At 41.9% G+C, this 19,669-nt stretch overlaps 1 protein-coding gene across 1 annotated transcript in view; it reads left to right on the forward strand.

Moving 5' to 3' along the window:
* Positions 1-4,408: 4,408 nt before the first annotated feature.
* Positions 4,409-19,669, forward strand: part of Dbx (homeobox protein Dbx) — a 34,146-nt gene continuing 18,885 nt past the window's right edge. The window contains exons 1-3 of the mRNA XM_083105333.1: positions 4,409-4,742; positions 12,843-14,067; positions 19,319-19,528. Coding sequence (XP_082961459.1) covers positions 13,161-14,067; positions 19,319-19,528 — 1,117 coding nt within the window. The 5' untranslated portion in view covers positions 4,409-4,742; positions 12,843-13,160. The remainder of the gene's footprint in view (positions 4,743-12,842; positions 14,068-19,318; positions 19,529-19,669) is intronic.

Consider the following 19,669-nt stretch of genomic DNA (forward strand, 5'->3'; position numbering starts at 1 on the left):
CACGGCATTACGTGCATGCTTAGACGTGCGCAACAATACAGTCATATAGGTTCGGATATAAGCTTCGAGGCTCTTTCATCTTATCGCGGTATCAACGTCAAACGCACCAGACGCTCAACTCGACTCGGCTCGCTAGCTCGCCTAGTTTGTGCTCTCTCTCTTTCTCCCTCTCGCTGGTTTCCGCCCATTCTCATTCTCTGGGGTATATACCCTATCCGGGCTACCCATGCGCGCATATCGGAAGCTGGTTTATACCTAAACCTATACCTACCGGGGTAGGTAGGTAGGTAGGTCTCTCTGGCTTGCCTTGTAACGTATTGCCTTTCACGAGACGAAATGCCTGCTATCGCACGCGCGTGTTTGTGCGCCGCGTTTAACCTACGATTCCGATCGTAATGCCGCGTATGCGATTTTTCATACGAATGTCATTAATTTCCCCCAGCGACGAGACATTTTTATATAATTCCCTCCTAATGTTATGTCAATTCTCCGGTGCAAGATTTTAGAAAAGGTGTAAAGAGACTCTTTTAATAAAATTCGATATGATCAAATTTTATTTTTTTTAAATTTTAAATTGTAATATTGAAATTTCTTTATTTTTTTTTTTGCTAAACGATTACAAGCTTTTATTAATATTGTATTATTTTATATATATATTTATGTGTTGATATATTGGAATTGATTGATGTTTGCAAAATTTATCTCTTTCTACTCCGCTCTTCCCTCTTCCTATTGAAAAAAATGATCGGTTATAAGATTTCTTTGAACAGGTAGGCATCAAAGAGTGCGCGTCCCCCTTTGGTCGTAATCGCGCGCGCGTGTCTCTTTACGCATTCCCAACAAGAAATCGTGCGCCGCGTGTTACGGATCGAGGCGTCTCCCGCTGGGCACACGTTGAAAACAGAACCGGCGCGGCGGTAGAAGAGAAGTGGAAAGGCCACGTGCGCGCCAGGCGCCGCTCGAGGCTTACGAACTGTCGAAGCGGGTAATTCCCCGCACGCGGATCCTCCGCCGCGAGAGCCGCCCGCGCGCCACTCGAATTAATAATATTACGGGCATTTGCTTGTTCGATGTATTTACCTTGGAATATCAAACGCATCGCGTAGGTGTCAAGAACCGCGCGCGTGCGGTAGGGCGAAATACTGCAGGGTGAATCATTACGTATGCATGCGTGCGTGTATAGTATCGCGATTCTATTATCGTGCGTTGTGCGCGAACCTGTCTCTCGATCGCAAGACCTTGATAGAGAGAGACGATCACGATTTCTCTCTCAAAGAGGTTTCTCCCCTCGAGAATAGTCTTATGTTTACAACCCACAATTTGAGAAAATTTTGGGGGTAATTGACCGGTAATATTTTTATCACAGAAATGAGATCTTTTTCGATAAAATCGGATCCAAGGAAGGGAAGGAGAGGGCTCGAGTATCGACGATAATATCGGCTTATTTCCACCGAGCTCATAATCTGCGAGCGATGTAAAATCTCTCTCCTCCCTCTCCCCCTGCGATATATTTATATATCGCGTATATACTTTTGTGCGCGCACGCGAAAACGTGTACACACATTCGCGGCCGGGTACGGGCGTCTACATCCATATACCGACGTATTGGAGACTGAGATTTGGCGGACCCCCTCGACTCGACTCGACTTGCGATTATTCAATTCATCGGCCTGTCAAAAGCACCAGTGCACGCTGTGTTCCCTGATCGTTCTCTTTCGCTTCCTCTCTTTCTCTGTCTTTCTCGCATTCGCGCTCGCTCTCTTTCGCGGTTCTCTTTCTCTCTCTCTCTCTCTCTTTTTCTCTCCCTTACATAGAGCCTCTGCGCCCTTTCTCTCTTTTTCTCCCTTTCGCAGGATATTTCCCCTCTCGGTATAACTCTCTTCTGTCTCTCGTCCTCTCGAACCGTCCCTCTTCCCCGATTTTCCGTCTTCGTTGGACGCGCAGCCACCCTTCGTCCGCGACCGCCGTTCCCTTCGGGGTGGAGAACGATTAGGAGCAATACGTTGCGATAACTGCCCCTAATATCTCGGCATCGCTGCCATACGCAATACAAATTAGGGAAGCGTACCGTGAAAGTACGGCGGATATTTGATTCTACGATTCTCTCTCTGCCCGTTCGTTCTCTCGGCGAATGTATACGCTCCTTTCGAAATCCTGATCCACGTGGCACTCGCGTGCACATAAATCCGTGCTGAAATTTACTTGTCATCATCTTGGTAAGCTAGCAGCAGTTTTTGCATTCCGTTATGGATTGTTTTTGCAAGATCAATTCAAAAAATTTTGGAAAGAAAATAAAACGGAATAAAGTAAATTTTCACGAATTCCGAAAAACATCTGGTTGAATATATTTTTATTGTTCTGCTTAAATTTTCACAAATTTTGTATTTCTTGTAATTTTACACAGATGTCTTTTTAAAAGAAAAAGAATTATAGATCAATTACAGATATAATTATATTTCAGATTTATTAATAAATTCGTTCAGCTGATACAATGCTAGCAACTCGCTTTGTGTATAAAGAAAAGTTGTCTGTATCTCAGTTTTTTCTTACAATAATTTATTAATAAAATCAAACTAATTATATATATCTTTACATTAATATTATATAATATGGTTCTTCAGGCAAATGCGTAGCAAAGTCTAGTACTAAACGAATAATAAATTTTTTCCGTACGAGATATTCACCTTTTCTGAAATCTATCCACATTATCTGTATTATCGCGCAAATATCCGCATTGATGCGGAAAATTCTGTCGGTTCTTCTGGCTCCGTAATTTATTCGAGCGCCATCCCCGACTGCGTTATAAGCCCCGGCTTATATCGACGTGTCAACGCTTCACCTCGACACTTGGACCGTTTTTGTCGCTCCGAGGGAAATGTCATTTAAAGTCGTGGCTCGTTTTAACGCGAGAGAGAGAAAAAGAGAAAGAAAGGGAAAGAGAGAGAGCGTGAGAGAAAGAGAGAAAAGAGGAAAAAGGTCGGAGCGAATTTGACGATTCGACCACCGCCGTGAAAACACTGCCGCACCCCTCACGGCGTATTAGCTGTCATCGCCTTCATCGGCCGCTTTCATCGCCCGCCATGAAACAAATGATCAAAGCGTCAACGCGGATGCTGTGAATGGACCGCAGGATCCATCCCTGATCGTGTCCTGCCGCCTGACCGCCCGATAAAGCTGTTAAACGCGTCAGTCAGTTTCCGAAGAGTGACTGTAAACCACTGGACCGTATTCACTGTAAAGACTTAAGATGAAGAGAAGAATTTATCTTCTATAATTTATCTTCATTATAAATATAACTATATAATTTCGATCCTTTGATTTTTACAGATTCGTGAATATTTTTTCGCCTTAGCATCATTTTATCCTGTGTAAATATGAAAAAATAGATTCTAGAGGAATATACAAGATTCTATTTTAGTGATAGCGTACAGTAATGGGAATGATAAATGAAATTTTATTTTCATTCGATAAGCCAGACATGAAGGGTTAATCACTGACGGAACAAACTCGTCATTATTGCTGCGGATTTTTTCTGCAAACCGGATCGGATTGCATTCTCTACAAAAATACGTTTTTTCAGTATTGCTTTTTCCGTTTCATCGCTACAAATAAATTCGCCGGGATCGCCGCGGAATGGATTCTGCGGATGCATGTACCGTATCGTTCTGCGAGTATGTAAAGCGATACTGAAATAGCTGTAGAAATTGTGCCCTGCGGCTGCCACATATGTGTACGTATTTGCACGTATGCATATGCAAGCGCGTATTATGTATGAGCTTTTGCGGGAATGTTAAGGCGAATTTACGCGGCTCACTCTCCTGATCATTATTCTCAATTATTGAAAGCAAGCGCGTAAGTCAATTTTTAATTTACCTCGAATTTTGCAGTGCAATCCTACAAATTTTTGCAGCTTCTTAATCCCTAAGAGAAAAAAAGATTCTTCTCATTTGAAAACCACAATATTGAACATTAATAACGTGAGATGTATAAACTTATTTTTCTATATTTGCGTGTATTTGAAACGAAACTTTTTTTGATATTCGAGCGTTTATAAAAACTTCTTGCTATTCTTACTGAAGATGATAAAAAAAAACCGAAATGTTTGATTAATAAAGAAGAATTTTTCTAAACTTTTTTTTAATTTGCGCCTTAATTATTGCGCTTGACTGTCATATTAGTCTATTTAAATTTATTTATTTAGTATTTTATCAGAACTTTTTCGTTTCTTTAGTTAATTAGTTTAGCTTCATTTGAGAGATAATTCTCTATTTGATAACATTGTTTATGCGATCCATTTTTTTGTATCGAGAGTTTCTGACAATCATTCAAAATAAATTGTGTAATTTTGCTTTTAGGGCATGGAGCGGGGGCTGAAGAAAACAAGTGGAATATGGCGGAAGAGGTGATAGAAGAGGGAGAGGTAGGAATATTTCGGCGGAGCAGAGGCGGAGACAAATTTCAGTTGGGCAACGCGCGCGGGTGACGTGATATTAATTAACACGAACCCTTCGACTCTCTCTCGTCTGTCTCTCTCTCTTTCCTCTCTCTTTCTCCCTCTTCTGTGTTCGCACGTTTACCCTTGGAGGCGTGGAGCCGAGGGTTCAAGTGTCACACGAGGTTCACACAGACGGGCGCGCACACCTTGCGAAGAGCACCGACGAGCGGAAGTTGGAAAGGCTCCTCTGGCGGGCAAAACGATCCGCGACGCGGGAACCTTGTTACAACCTTTACGCCACAATAAGGTAGGAATATCATGCTACAAACGTTTGTACAAAGTTAAACGAGACGACGACATCTCGGTTGCGCGATGTGTCGCCATATGCGTCTCGAGGGTCGTAATTAAGCGAATCTGAAAGATATGTTTGTCTCAGATTATTATTATTATTGTGGCGAATAAGATCTATCTTGGTTTTAAAAGAATTAATATCGATAACACGTCAGATTTTAGAAATAATTTTTTAATTTTTTAAACGTATAATAATTTATATTATTCGAATAAAAATAAGGATTTGTGTAGGAGGTGCATATATAAATAACACACGTTTCCGTCTAAAATTGACTATTTTGCCAGACCACGAGCATAGTTCGAAAGAAAAAAAATACATATTTTTCGTTATTTTCGTTACGGGTTTGCTAACCGAGCAGCGGATTTCGAGATGCTCGCTTGTACCGAGAGTGCGGAATGCATGCGCGACGCGACGTCGATTTACAGCGTGAATTACGCCGGTGGAAGCTTTTTTAAAAGCACGAAAAGCGAACGCGAAAACAGCGAAAACGGCGAGAACGTGTCTAGGACGACGGGCGACAAACGCCGTTTCGGAGGCCAGGCACGAGCGCTCTGTAAATTGTTTTCTTACCCTTTTTCCGTCAATCCGCGAGTGCGCGCACGGTAAAAAGAGCGCTTTGCCGCCGCTTTACTCTCTCCCTCTCTTCCTTTTTTTCAACTATTACATTTTTCCGTGAACGATGTACGTGACCACCGAATACAGCGCGTTTCTCTCGCATGGATATCTAACATATGTATCGAACGTGAGAATAAACACGAATGGCTTTCGCGTTCCGTTAACGTTGTTAGATTACCAAATTTCGAAATATAATAGAATAATATTTGAAGTTTTTAATCTCAAAGTCAGTCGTCTCTAAAATTGTGTATAAAAATACGTTATACATTTTTTGACTCTCTCACTTTGAGAAAATTTTGTGGATTAATTTAAAAAATTATTTTTAATTGGATTTTTTGTTGTAAAATTTTGGAATAATCTATTAAAAAATGCTCTCAAGAATTACCTTCACTCATCTAACACAAGTGTCTTCTTCGTATCATTAAGATATCTTTTTGTTGAAAATTGAGAAAGCCTAATTCAACTTAATATAATTTAGTTCAAAATTAATTTAACATTTATTTTTTCAGAAAATAATATTAAATATTTTAAATTAATTATTAATTTCTAATAATTAATTTAATTGTTTCTTTTGTAATTATAAGTATTTAAAAAATGCGATAAAATCAACAGTCGAAAAAATTAGAAAAATATTTGTCGATTAGATATAAAAGTAATGTTTAAACATACATATGAACCATAAAGCTGTAACCTACTCTTATAGCAACAAAGCTCGAAACGGAGAACGAGTTCTATGCTACATAAAATATAAGACGAAAGGAGACGCAGGTTCTCCAAACGAGAATGTGTATACGAGCGTGTATATGATATACATCGATATCGCGTCGAAGTTCTCATTTCATCCGAGATATCGGATTTTTCCGGGCCAACCCTTCTCTCCCTCTCGCTCCTTTCTTTATTATCCCTTTACGTCGTCTACTCTCCTTTTTCGCTCACCGTCACCCCCGCGCGCGACCCTTTATACCAAACAAAGCAATCTCGAACCCGTAGCGAGGACGACGGCCCCTACGTGCGACTGTTAGGTGACAATTTATATACCCAGAGCACCTATATAATAACTTACTCACTCGATACGTCTTTCTTGCACGCGAGACGACGTTTTTCACGGCTTTGTACCTCTCTGCGGCTTGTTACCGCGAAAGAATCGCATTGTTGTGTGACTTGGAAACAGTTCGCGAGTCCACTCTCGAATATGGCACTGAAAACTCGGATCTTCGTTATTATCTTTTTTAGGGACAAGTTTGCTTTGTGCTTTAAAAATCAAATATAATTTATTGCGAGCAAATTCCATCATTTCGTTATTATTAAACTTTTTGATAAAATTAGATATGAATAAAATATTTTTCCGAAGAAATGATAGAAAAATTTAAATCTATGTTATTTATGACGAAATCGTTAGAGTGCAATATCTCGAAGAATAGATACAGACTGGAAAATGCATTTTAACTTTAGAGTGCCATTAATATTTACTTCTGAAAAATTTATTGACACATTTATAAACCGGAAGAGTTCTTAATTGACTGGCCTTTCAGCAGATAACGGTCTTAATTAATCGCAATAATTCAACAATTTATCGTGGAACGAGGACGGTAAGCTCTTTATTAAGCGCATTAAAATACAAAAGCTGTTGGAGCAGTGCGATCGAAATGATCGGCGCGACACGTAAGAGTGTCGACGCGATATTTGTATTTAATGCGCGCGTTATTGGGGCGAAGCAACTAATAAAGTCGATTTCACGCACGATTCGTTGCGTTCGACGCGCACACGAATAATATAACTCGAGCACTTGCATTCGGCCCGCGGCCCGTCGTGCCGGCAACGACAATGCTATATATATATGGGGTGTATCAGAACTATCGCACTTCATTCTGATCGCAAATATCCAAAATTAAATCACGCGAATTCTGATCGTGCCAATATTCACGAGTCGTTGGTCATCGAAATAAAAAAATGTTACTCTAAAATCTAAATAAATTTTTTCAGGAATATGTATCTTAATATGTATCTTAATATGTATCTTCTTTGTTTAAAAAAAAGAAAAAAAAAAGCAAACGATCCTTTATAAAAATAACGTAGCAATAGTACAAGGTACGAGTAAAAAAATAACAAATGTTTTATTCTTCAACTAATTTTGATGGAATTTTATTTCAATGAGAATTTAAGTCTTAATTATCTCAACATATTATTAAAAAATGAAACAAGATACATACTTTCTGTAAGATAAAAGTGTTCATAATTTTTTATAATTATAGAAAAAAAGCAAAAAATATTGTAGAAAAAAAAGAATTTATTAATTCGATGATCTGAAGAGAAGCGCAATAGTTTTGGGACACTGTGTATGTTGATATGTACATGTATTGTTACGGGATAAGAGACATCGCATAAGTTCGTGGCGTCATGTGCTCATAACTGCTCCCTATCAGAATAATATTATTATCCCGGCCGCCCCACACGATTATCCTGTTATCCGACGCATAGTGCTTACTTTTCGTGACTTTGTTTCGTGCACGTCAGCGAAAGCTGCTGAATGCCGTAAACGGAGTGATAAATGGAAATCCAGATTATTGTCTCTGCACAGAACGAATCTCGCTTTTATGTCATTTCTGTCGGATCGAGACAAGAATATTACTTTCGCGAAATAATCCGAAAATTCTCCAATTTCAATAGATGAATTCTTTCGCAAATGAGTGCCACATGTATTACACCAATTATATTTTAATAATATTCTCTAATACTTTATTGGAAAAGATTTCTAAACAATTATAGATTACAATAAAAGAGTAGTCATTTTTTAAATTAAAAGTTACATATTTATTTATTTTTTATTTATCTTTAAAAAATTATTTTAGCTTTTTTATATTTTTCAAAAAAAAATTGAATATGGTTTATTTTTAAAAAGGAAGTCTTATTCTTTAAACAGTTATAATGTTAAATGTGTTTCTTTTTTATTACGCAAAGATTGCAGCAACGCGATATATCAATATAACTCTGATATAACTCTGATATTATGATGATAGTGTCAGAGAGAATAATCAGTATTAGTTAATTAGCTCTCGAGGAAAGATCAGTCCCAATTAATGTTCTCGTTGTTCGTACAACTTACCGCTTAAATATCAATTTCAAACAGACGGTATCCTTATTAGCATTAGCTCGGCAAGTACGACAAAGAAGTTTAGGTATGGCGCTAGGAAAGTTCAAGGATGCAAATAAGGGTAATATCGCGACGAAAGTACGGACGAGGGAGGACGAGAGGATCGTAGTTTCCTGTCTCGTTTACACTTATCGTTGAGATTATTTCGTTCGCATGGGCTTGTAAGAAATTATGCACGGAGACGTACTTATTATTACGAAACATATTAGAATTATTCGCGAAAAATAACTACAACAATAATATAATGCATTGATCACGCACAAAGTTGTTCTTATAAAATATATTAATTTTTAATTTTATATTTGATTTAATAAAATATAACAAAATGATTTTATTTGCAAATTAAAGATAGAAGGCTGTCTGAAAAAACGCGGACTTCCTTTATCATTCAGGTCACTTCATCCGAAGAGAGATCATAATTATTTTACCCCGCGCGAAATAAATCATTTCTCGCTCCCTTTGCGAAGTAACAGGAGTACCGCCATTCAAACCGCTTCCAATTTATATTAGGTAATTGAGCCGGATTACGTTGATCGTTTTTTATATCGTTTTAATACAGTGCACGAGTACAGAAATTATTTCTTTAAGTCTTTTACAGATTTATACAATAAAATAAATTTATGATAGAAATTATAGTTTTGTTTATAATTATTATTAAGTTTATAATTATTTTATTCGAAATTATTGGTTTAGCATTAATTTTTGTCTAGAAAACTAGTGAAAAATGAAGTATACTCGATTAAGATAGACAAAGATATGACTTATAGAATGAAGCATCGAACCGTGATTATTCATCGCCGAGACTTTTAAAACGAAACGCCATCGCTGCGGCCGCTCATAGGTCCATCACGTCGAACGAATGAATAATTATCCCGCGCCCCGTGTACGAAACGAATCGTTTCTCGACGTTACTCCCTTTTTTTCGCCGAAGGAGAGAAATACCTATACCGAACCGCCCCCAATTTATATAAGCTAACCGAGTCGGCGCCCCCGGGCCACCATCCCCTCGTCTCCATCGTCGGTGCTCGTATAATAATTCCGCGATTCCCTCCCGATGTTCATTTCGTGATTTTTTTTCCCTTCTTCATCGCGGCCGCCTTCGCCTCTCCTTCCTCTCCTTCGGCCGCCACTTCCACGACCGTTTCTCCGCAACCCACCACCACCGACGCCGCTGAGAGGGTGATAAGTCGTGACGTCGACGAGGTAGAGGTGATTCCGAAACGTAGGCGTGGTCGCGGCATTCCACCCCCGTCGGCTGGTCCCCGACGGGGGTGGGAAGGCTCGGATTCCGTGGGGCTGGGGGTAGGATGGCGCGTGGTGCACGCTTCGCGTTGGCTGCCTCCAACCCTCCACCACCACGTGGCCGGCGGCAGTGCAGTGGTGGACATACGCCGTTATATACAGAGGGTGGAAAATCGTGTAAGAAAAAGCCGCGGCACTCTCTGTGTGCGCGTCTCAACCTCATCGGTCCCTTTCTCTCTTCGCGCTCTTCCACGCTTCTTCCGTCTTTTCCCTCTTTTCAACCCCCGCTGGTAATAGACGGCGACTCTACTTAAGCGCGGGGCACGTCGTCGCGTCTCGTCCTCCTTGTCCATTCTTCCTCTCTCTCTCTTTCCTTCTCCCTCTTGTCTACGCGCCTCTCTTCCTCCTATCTCGTCCCGGTCTTTATCCTCGCGCGTTTAAAAGGGACGTATGTATGTATGGCCGCGTGTACACCGCTTTTATGTGAAATTCTTGGGGCGAGCATCGAGAGAGGAGACTTATCACGCCGCTGTCAGAAACGCGCGCCGTCCGTGTACGGACGCCCGTGTTTACGCGTGTACGCGCACATGCACGCACGGATTGCGCAGCAGCGTCGCGCACATTAATTTAATTAACCCTACGGACACTTCCGGCTCAACGTGCTCTGCCGCGCCTTCCACGATAATGCGCACGCGGATACGGTCCGGTAGTACGTTTCGTCGTCACTTTCGTTGACTCGGGCTACATCGGGGGTGGCGAAATTATGCGCGCGAGATGACGGCGTAACGTAGTGTCTCGTCGTATGACACTGTGAACGACACTAGCTTTCGCATGTGCTTTTGCCATACGCCAAAAGCAACTGTAATTTTGCTGCGATAATAAACTCTTTTTAAATTTGTAGCGAATAAAGCGTTACTTCTAGGTAGCGAGCGAAATTGAATTTTAAAGATTTCCTTGTCAATATGATGCCCACTTAAGATTTTATAAATTTTTAGAAACTACAAATTAAAGTCTTACAAAAAAAGAGAAAGAAAAAAACTGTGACTGAAATTGAGTTTTGATTTTTAATTGTTAATATTAAATATTAAATGTTTTATATATATTAAAAAATTAAAAAAAATATGTCGATGCATAGATGTAATTTTATAATAAATAAAAAAAATATTTAAAAACATTGAATTAAAGCTAGACTAAAAGAAATGAAAAAATTGTAAATAATATAAAAAAAGATTTTTTAGGCTTTTCATCTTTTTAATAATTGGGCCATCATATGTATGTATATTACTAAATAGTACATTGTATAGTAATAAAAAAAATTTTTATAATTCTAGCATGGTATGAAAAAATCATTATCGCTATAATTGTAGAAAATACAATTATTACTTTGATCGTCGCGCGCTAACAATTATAATAAACCCACAAATGACTTCATAATATCGATATCGCGTAATTATCACGTTATTATCACGTGATTTGGAGAAGCCGGTGTGATCATGGACGATCGCCAAGCCTCTCTCGTTCCCGCCGCCGGTTATTATTATTATCATCATTATTGTTATCGTTATTACTATACCAGTGGGTTTTCGGGGAGCATAGGCTAGCTGCAAGTTCTCTCTCTTTCACCAGCGCGATAATATAATTACCTACACCTACAAGAAAATTACATCGTACCTCTTGGCACGAGTCTATCCAACACGAATACGATAACCTGCGAGCGCGCATTCACCGGTGGTAGTGCGAGATAATAAAGTTGATAAGAGTGTAGAGGGCCGCTCTGCAACCCCTACCTACCGAAAGAGAGCAAACGGGATAGCGTCGGGGTAAGGGAGGGTGAATAGAGGCGAGCCGGGCGATACGCGAGAAACGGAGTGCGAGCGAGAGAGCATCTAGGGGTGCCGGAGGGTGCATTGACGAGGGGGTAAATGGGCGTGGTCGGCGTCTGCCGTTGAGGCAGGCGATTGGACGGTCCGCGGGGCGGCATCGTCAAATAAAATCCAATCGTTGAGACCAAAGGAATGCGAATCTCCAGGCTTTTTTCCTACCCTCGGTACGGCGAGGCGACGAGCCACCTCCCCCCCTTTCCACCCCTTTTGTCCTCCGTCGCGGTTTTCGTGTGTGCGCGCCTTTCGTTCCTCTCCCTCCCTCCTCTCCCCGGTCTCTCTCCTTTCCTTCGCCTCCCAAGGGGGTGCGCACAGCGCCGTTTGATGGGAGTATGATTTTATTACGGCATTACCGAGCGAGCCAAACCCCGAATTGCTCGGCTTATAGTCCGTATTATCTCACCTAAGAGGGAAGGAAGGGGCGGCAGGGAGACCGAGAGGGGCGGATCGGTGGGTGGCGAAGAGGGGAAAGACACGTTGCACGGAGCACCCACCCCGCGCGTACGTACCCTTCTTCGGGTAAGGCCACTGCCTGCACGTACATACGGGGTGGCGTTTCGAGAACGCCGGCGACGCCGGCCGGGGTAGGGCGGGCGGGGGGAGCGCAGAGGGGAAGGCGGAGTGAGCCACCTATATGCCTTTGTGAGCCTTCATTCGAGGGTTGCATGCTCTCACGTTGCCGCTGCCGCCACTAACCCCCCTTCCGTGCGTTCGGAAGGCACGCACGCAGGCATGCCAGTTGACATTCTGCTGCCGAAATCGCACGTCCTCGTCGTCGGACGGGGCGAGGTGAAATTGCGTACGTTGGAACACGCGACCATGTGATACGCGCGCGATCTCGCGCACGGAGAGGTTTCCCGCGACGTAAATCTCGCGGGAAAAAGAGGGGGTCCCAGCTTCTTTTCTAAAGCGTTGCACGTCGCCGAGAAATACGACCCACACGTTTACTAATAGTCGAATTGCAACGTCAACCTAGACAATTCCCAGTGATGTTGAAGTAATTTGCGTTTGTCCAACGGAAACTGCTAATTTTTCGACTGATGATGAATCCGAGAAAATTGAGAGAAAATGCTTGAACAGTGTGATTAGTGATTTGAAATAGTTTGTGAAAGATCGAGTTATTTAGTATCTGTCTCACAATCCTTGACAATCTTGATACACTTGCAGAAATGTGATTTTCGAAGTAATCGAATTCTGCGTGGGTCTTACTGAATGAACGTCATCAATCAATGTAAACAATCAACGTTATCGCTAAGTAATCGAATTAATGATGAGTCTAATATAATATCTGAAACGTATGAAACAAAAATCGATTAATCAAAACATAATAAATAAAATAATTATTCTTCGAGAGTCGATACAATTACGAGAAACATTAAAATCAAGCGCGAAACTAGGACGAAAAGGGCACTTTCCATTTTCATCAATTAAGAATCATTCCGTGAAACCACGATCGTGACAATCGAAGGGCCAAGCAGCCGTGATATGTTCCCCTCGTCAGCGGCGATGCTGAAGAATCTGCAGCAAAGTGCCATGACCTCGCCCTTCTTGATGGAGAACCTGCTCCAGAGCAAGGCGTCGCCGGGGACAGACCTTACCAGTCTGACCTTGAACTGGGCGGCGAGTCTGGTGGCGCGACAGCGCGAGAGAGAATGCGAGGCGAATCTCAGACTCGTTCGCGACAGATCTTCTCCCAGCGATCTCGTCCAGGATCACTTGGATCAACGATCCGGCTCGGTTGGCGGGCGCGATCGCATGATGATCGATTGCGGCGGCCGGGATCAGCAGAGATCCAGCGGCGGTAGATCCGCCGGTGAACGGCAGCACGACAGGATGCAGCTTCTTCAGCGTGAAAAGGAGGTTCTAGATCGGACTCAGAGCGTCTACGTGGATATGGAGAACGAGAGGATGGATGGTCCAGTCGTGGACCGGCTGTGCGCGATGGAGAGGCTTTGCAACGAGAGGATCGACAATCGATCCAACTCGGGCGTAGAATCGTGCAACTCGAACGTCGACGAGGACCCGATTCCGGGCGCCGAGCTGGACGGCGGTCTTCAAGCGGCCGACAGGGATGAGATGATACTGGGTGAGCGGGTCTCCGCGATCGAGATAGACAGACGGTACGACCTTGGATGCAGAAATGTCATGCACATGTCCGACGAGATGACGATCGTATCGGGAGAGAGGGAGACAACGGTGACGGCAGTGGCGGCGGTCGAGCGTGCCGTCGACAGAATAGGCGAGAGGACCACGAATACCGTCGCCTGTTCCTGCGGTGAAGAGCAGTGTTCCGGTCCGGCATGCAGGACCATCCAGGAGAAGGAGAAGCCGCAGCTCAAGTTCAGCGTTAGCGCTATACTCGGCGGCAATCACGATAGGAGACCGCATTCCGGTAATTTATTGATGATAAATTGATATACTTGACGTAATCGAGTCGACAGTTGGAATTGAGACATTGGACAGGGATTGATTGGGGTGAAATTAGAATTTTAATCAGTGCAAAAGTTTTACAGAAATCTCATAATTTAAAAAAGAAGAGAAAAAGATTCAAAAGATTTGTAAAGAGAAATCACAATTATATTTCTGTGAGGATAACTTTACAAAAATTCATTGATAAATGAGCACGAATTTATCTTAATATAATTGCATCGTATTGATTGAATTTTTTTACGCTTAATGTATTAATTGGTATTTGATAAAAATCTTATAAATTTAAATCTTATAAATTTTGATAGAATATAATCAAAATAAAAAAACACAAAATATTCTTTTATATAATTAGAAGATTTCGAAAATAAGGGAAAATTGATTGTAAGACAAGAAATTCCAGCAATTCATTGATAATCATCTTGACATTATTTGACACATTAATCGAATGATATTTGAAAAATTTTCAATTATTAAATCATCTCATGATTAATGTGTCAATTAACATTTGATTCTTATATAAAATTATATAAATAATATAAGAAGAACTATTAAAATCAAATGAGAAAATAATTGTTAAAAGAATCAGTATCTCGCTGTTAATATATCTACTGTTATTTTTGAAATGGTAAAAACTCGTGAAGTAGAAATATACCAGTATACATACAATGTCAACGATCATCGATTACAGTTACACATTCGTCCACTTTCATCATCGAAAAGACGTTGTTCAGGAAGAGATTCGCGATTGGGCGACAATTCGGAGAGAGTGTTGAAACAAAGCTCACCACAAATCAGTGTCGCGAACAGACTTCTGTCGTTGGTCCCTAAATCTCATCCGCACACCCTCAAGACGAGTCGCGCAGCGTGCGTGCGGGGGAGGGAAGGGGGAAAGCGCACAGGGCGTCAGCTGGCCCGCCACTTACCTTCACCCCAATATTAAGCCCTTACGATTGGTGCCTATAATATTAGACAAGCAGCAGGATTCAATGATGTATTGCCGCGGCATTTGTCGCGCATTTTCCTCGTGACTCGGCTCGAATGATTTGTCGCGAATTCGTTGAGAATTAATGCGAGATGCGATTGCAAAAGTATGGCACGGTTACGTATACACTTAATAGGTAAAATGAGAAAAAATATTTACATTAAAGAATTTTTTTTATATTAAAAGAAGAGAGAAAAGAAAGAGAGAGCACATTAGTAACAATGTAATACATAAATAATGATTGATAACAACGATAGATTCCGTCGAGTCGGGATTATTATGTAAAGTGGATATTGCGACAATAATTTTGATGATGATTATTAATTTTATTTCTGAAAAGTATTGCGTTTTTTTGCGAGCAAAATTTGTAATAAAGATTCGATGGAAGAATCGATTATTTTCTGTTGCTTCGACTGCGAGAAAAAATGTCGCGGATTACGGTTTTTCCACGCAAAAGTTACAATGCCCGTCCCGTCATTCACAGGACGTCTGAAATTCGTGAGGGTCCGGCGAACCCTCGCATACACGCGTGCCGACCAATCTTTGGCCGGCCTGTCCTCATTGTCACTCTTTCCTCCGTGGTTCCCTCGAACCCTTCGCTATCATGATTGACACGAGTCGATAAAGACCGTGTGCGCGCGCGATAAACGCACGTAGACGTACTAGATGTATAAACTGTTCACAAATCGTCGCGCGGGGGAGGGAGCGAGTCAGCAGAGCAAGAGAAGAGGGAAGAGAGCGCGTGCGAAACTCCACGAAAGTGAGGAGAGAGGTGAATGTTGCATTTAACATCGGCGAATTGCACGCATCTGCCGGCAGAAGGATACGCGAGAGGGAAGAGCGGGTGTAAAGGGGATATCGCGAGGAGGGAAGGAACTGGCCCGAGCAGGGGTGGCAATGGGGAAATTTGGTGCGTTCGAGATACGTGGTGGTGGTGGTGATGGGAAGGGGGGCGGGGGAATTTCATGCGTTTGTCGGATAGCGGATGCATTGACCGTGCCACGTGCATGTGTTACATCCCCCTTGGTCCCCCGTATGTACCGGGAGACCGCACCCCTCTCCCTCTCTCCCTCCCTCCCTCCCTCCCTTCCTGCTGCCCCCCATCGCCGACCTCTCACCGCGAATAGACCCTCCAGTATCCATGAGCGCGGTACCGCCGTTCTCCCACTGTCCTCCTCCTCTCCCCTGTCTTCTCCTCACATATACATCCTCCTACCCCTGCCCCGTTGGTAACCACCCCTCCCCCGCGGGCTTGTACGTCATGTCGAAATGTTGTGAAATAATTGCGCGAAAAAGTGATTGGCAACAAACTCGAAATTCATCGACGAGAGACGCGAGGGCCGCTCGCGGCGGAACTGGAATTTGGGTGAGGGGATGAGGAGAGGCAGGTAGAGGGATGATCTAGCGCGGGGGCAACGCGGGGGAGGATTCGGTGTCTGACGGGCGAGCGACGTTGAATTTCGAATAGCATTTTCACCAATCGTCCCGCGATTTATTCCCCTTTCCCCCCATCGTCCCGTTTTACCCTCCCCCCCCCCTTATTCTCGCAAGCCGCCACTCGCGGCTCATGTTTTTTGTTGCGTATCGCAACGATTATTGATATTTTTCGATAACGGCTGTGTGTCGAGCACGACGGACCTCGTTTTAATACGCGTATCTCCAGTGGAAAAAAGTCGCATTTTACTCACTGATTAAAATAAAAGCCCGGAAATAGAAATGACGGATTGAAGAAAGAAAATCCGACCGTAGACGATTACGATCCAAAATATTAAAAGTCAAAAGTAGCAAATGTGAACTGATCAAGTGATGTTTAGTGAAAATTGACAGTTATTGACGTAAAATTATCGACAAGGACCGCCGAGATTGTCAATTTTCGCCAAATGTACATATCAAGTAACATTTGTAAGAGATGAGAAAAACGAGAAAAATTAAATATTTATTGAGTCGTTGCATCATGTTATCGCTGAATGAATTTGCAGAAGGGGTTCGATGTGAATATGACATAGCTTTTTAATATGCAAAAATATGTGAATTTATCGTTCAGACATATTATAAACATCATTGTAAATCTAAAAACCGAACAAACTGCTTCATATTAAATACGAGAGAGTTATAAATTCGAGTCTGAGATAAAATAAACATTTCTCTATTATCATTCTCAAAATAAACATTCTCTATTATCACATTAATTCTACGTTGTTCTTCACGGTCGATCGATCTTTCGAAGGATCCGAGAGAAAATGTTTCGGATCCTCATGAAAGATCGATTCGCCAAGCTCATTCTAAGACAAACACGCTGCTGTTCACGAAGAAGGACGAATATCGTATATGTATTCCGTAAACGAGCAGCCCTCCCTTATTCACGCAGACGGAGACCTGTAGCGTGGTATCTAGTTAATAATGCATCCGTGATCGTAATCCAAAAGAATAACCAGCGATATATGTTGTAACCTCGTAACCCAAGGCCCCCGAGAGGGGGCTGCTTAAGCTCGGCATACAAAAAAAAAGGGAAGGCCCACAACTGTAACAACACGTGAGCAGTCCCGAAGTTTCTCCCGAAACCACAGACAGGAGATTTAATCTCACTGACGCGAGAGAGAAAGAGAGAGAGAGGAGGGGGTTGAAGGGGAGATTGAAGGGACTGACTGTGTCGGGTAGGTGGGGCGGCTTAAAAAACTATTCCCATTCAGTGTTTCCGTTGGATGCTAAGCTCGGTTATTAGGCCGCCACGGCTAAGCAGCGCGTCTCTCTCATTGGCCGGCTACGAAAACAACGATAAAAGGCGATGAGTATTTTATGGGGTACAGTACGATGGCACAATGGGACGGCGTGTATGGGCCATTGTCAGGGCATTGTCTGCGTCGCGAACGCAAGGCGAGTCTTCTCTCTCTTTCTCCCTTTTTCCCTCTACCTATCTATCTCTTCTTCTATCTCTTTCCATCTCGAATGCACAGGCCTCGAACCTCCATTATTTTATTATTTTTAAACACGTCACTTTTTTAGCGAGACTGTTCTCTCTCTCTCTTTCTCTCTCTCTCTTTCTGGGCGTGGCGAAGCGACGTTGCAAAAAAAATAAAAAAACATGTTAGGAATCGCACAATTGGGGCGACCAGCCCTCTTAGGCATTATTAATGTGGAGATACGTGGACGAATTCACCCTCGACGGAGGGTGAACTGAAGAGTCGGCCGAGATTTCTTTCATGTTTGGGCTCTACTCCTCGAAATGGTGGGTACGCGTCAGGGCACGTAGTTAACTTCGTGTTGTCGGTAAATCTTTGTGACGAGGGATACAGGAAAGTGTAGCGAGGTGGTGGGTTCTTAATCATATTCCGTTAGAAGATTTCATTGAACTATTATAATTATATAGAGTAATGTGATAAAATTGAATCAATCGTAAAGAGGAGTCAACGAGAAGATTCATTAAATAAATATTAGTATATATCACAGCAATATCGTAGCATTAGAACAATTTATAAAAATGTACGCGCGTAAAATAAATAGAAATTTCATACATTTTTTAATAATATCGCAGAGCTTATGTGATATTCTGCCAATTTTTATTTAAAAAATAATATATGAATTTCCGCTAAAATTGCCTACGATAATAAAACGTAACAATGTATTCATAAAAGAATGATATGTCAACATGGTCGCGTTGTATTTTACTCATTAGAAGATTTCCGAGACAGTCAGTCATACTAATGTCTGGCCAGAGGTGTTGAAGCGTACGCTTCGTAAGAGATCGGACTCCGCCTGGAGCAGTTAAGGAGGGTTTTAGTCTGAAGGGGGTGTCGGCCCGAATTATGCAACACGAAGGAATACGACGACTTGGGTATTCGCACGTAAATCCGCCACCCCGGGCGCATTTTACCGTGAAACACAGCCGGGGCGCGTTATATGTTTAATCACCGAGCGGTTTACGTCTTCATATCCGGTAGCTTTAAAATTTTCAAAACACCGCCTGATTCTCCCACGAATTAGTATGAATATTTTACAAATTATTCATCGATAAAGCCACACTATACGCAATTGTTAGACTATTTCCTCTCTCTCTCTGATACCGGAAATACAATCTTATTTTTAGCTACAAATACGTACACATAAATTGGATACAAATTTAAAAAATACAATTTTATACAAATTGCGATTACACGTCAACGTGGAGAATAAAATAAAAAAATTCTCTAGTTGAATCTTATTGTAATATGAAAAATTTTGTCTCTCTGTACAGATAACTTTCAAGGACTTCCGCCGGAAGCGATACCCGCCTTTTTGCAGAATTTACAAAATTCGGCAGGTTATAATATCGCCAAACCGATCGCGAGGCCAGCGGCTTATCATCCTTATCACAGGCCGAGTCATCAACCCCCTCAACGACATTTACCACCGAACGCTCATCACACGCTGCAACAACTGTTCTACAGGGGCCCATATCTGACAGGTAAAATACATGCGAAACTACATCAACAAATTAATACACTATTTTAGTTTATAATTCAATATTAACTATAATATTAATTATAATAATAACAGATAAAAATATTAAATTGCTTTTGTTAAAAGGAACCAAGTTAAACTCAAA

This window comes from Camponotus vicinus, unplaced genomic scaffold, assembly GCF_025532165.1.
Source record: "Camponotus vicinus isolate PSW18456_S1 unplaced genomic scaffold, iyCamVici1.0 SCAF_7, whole genome shotgun sequence".
Lineage (NCBI taxonomy): Eukaryota > Metazoa > Arthropoda > Insecta > Hymenoptera > Formicidae > Camponotus > Camponotus vicinus.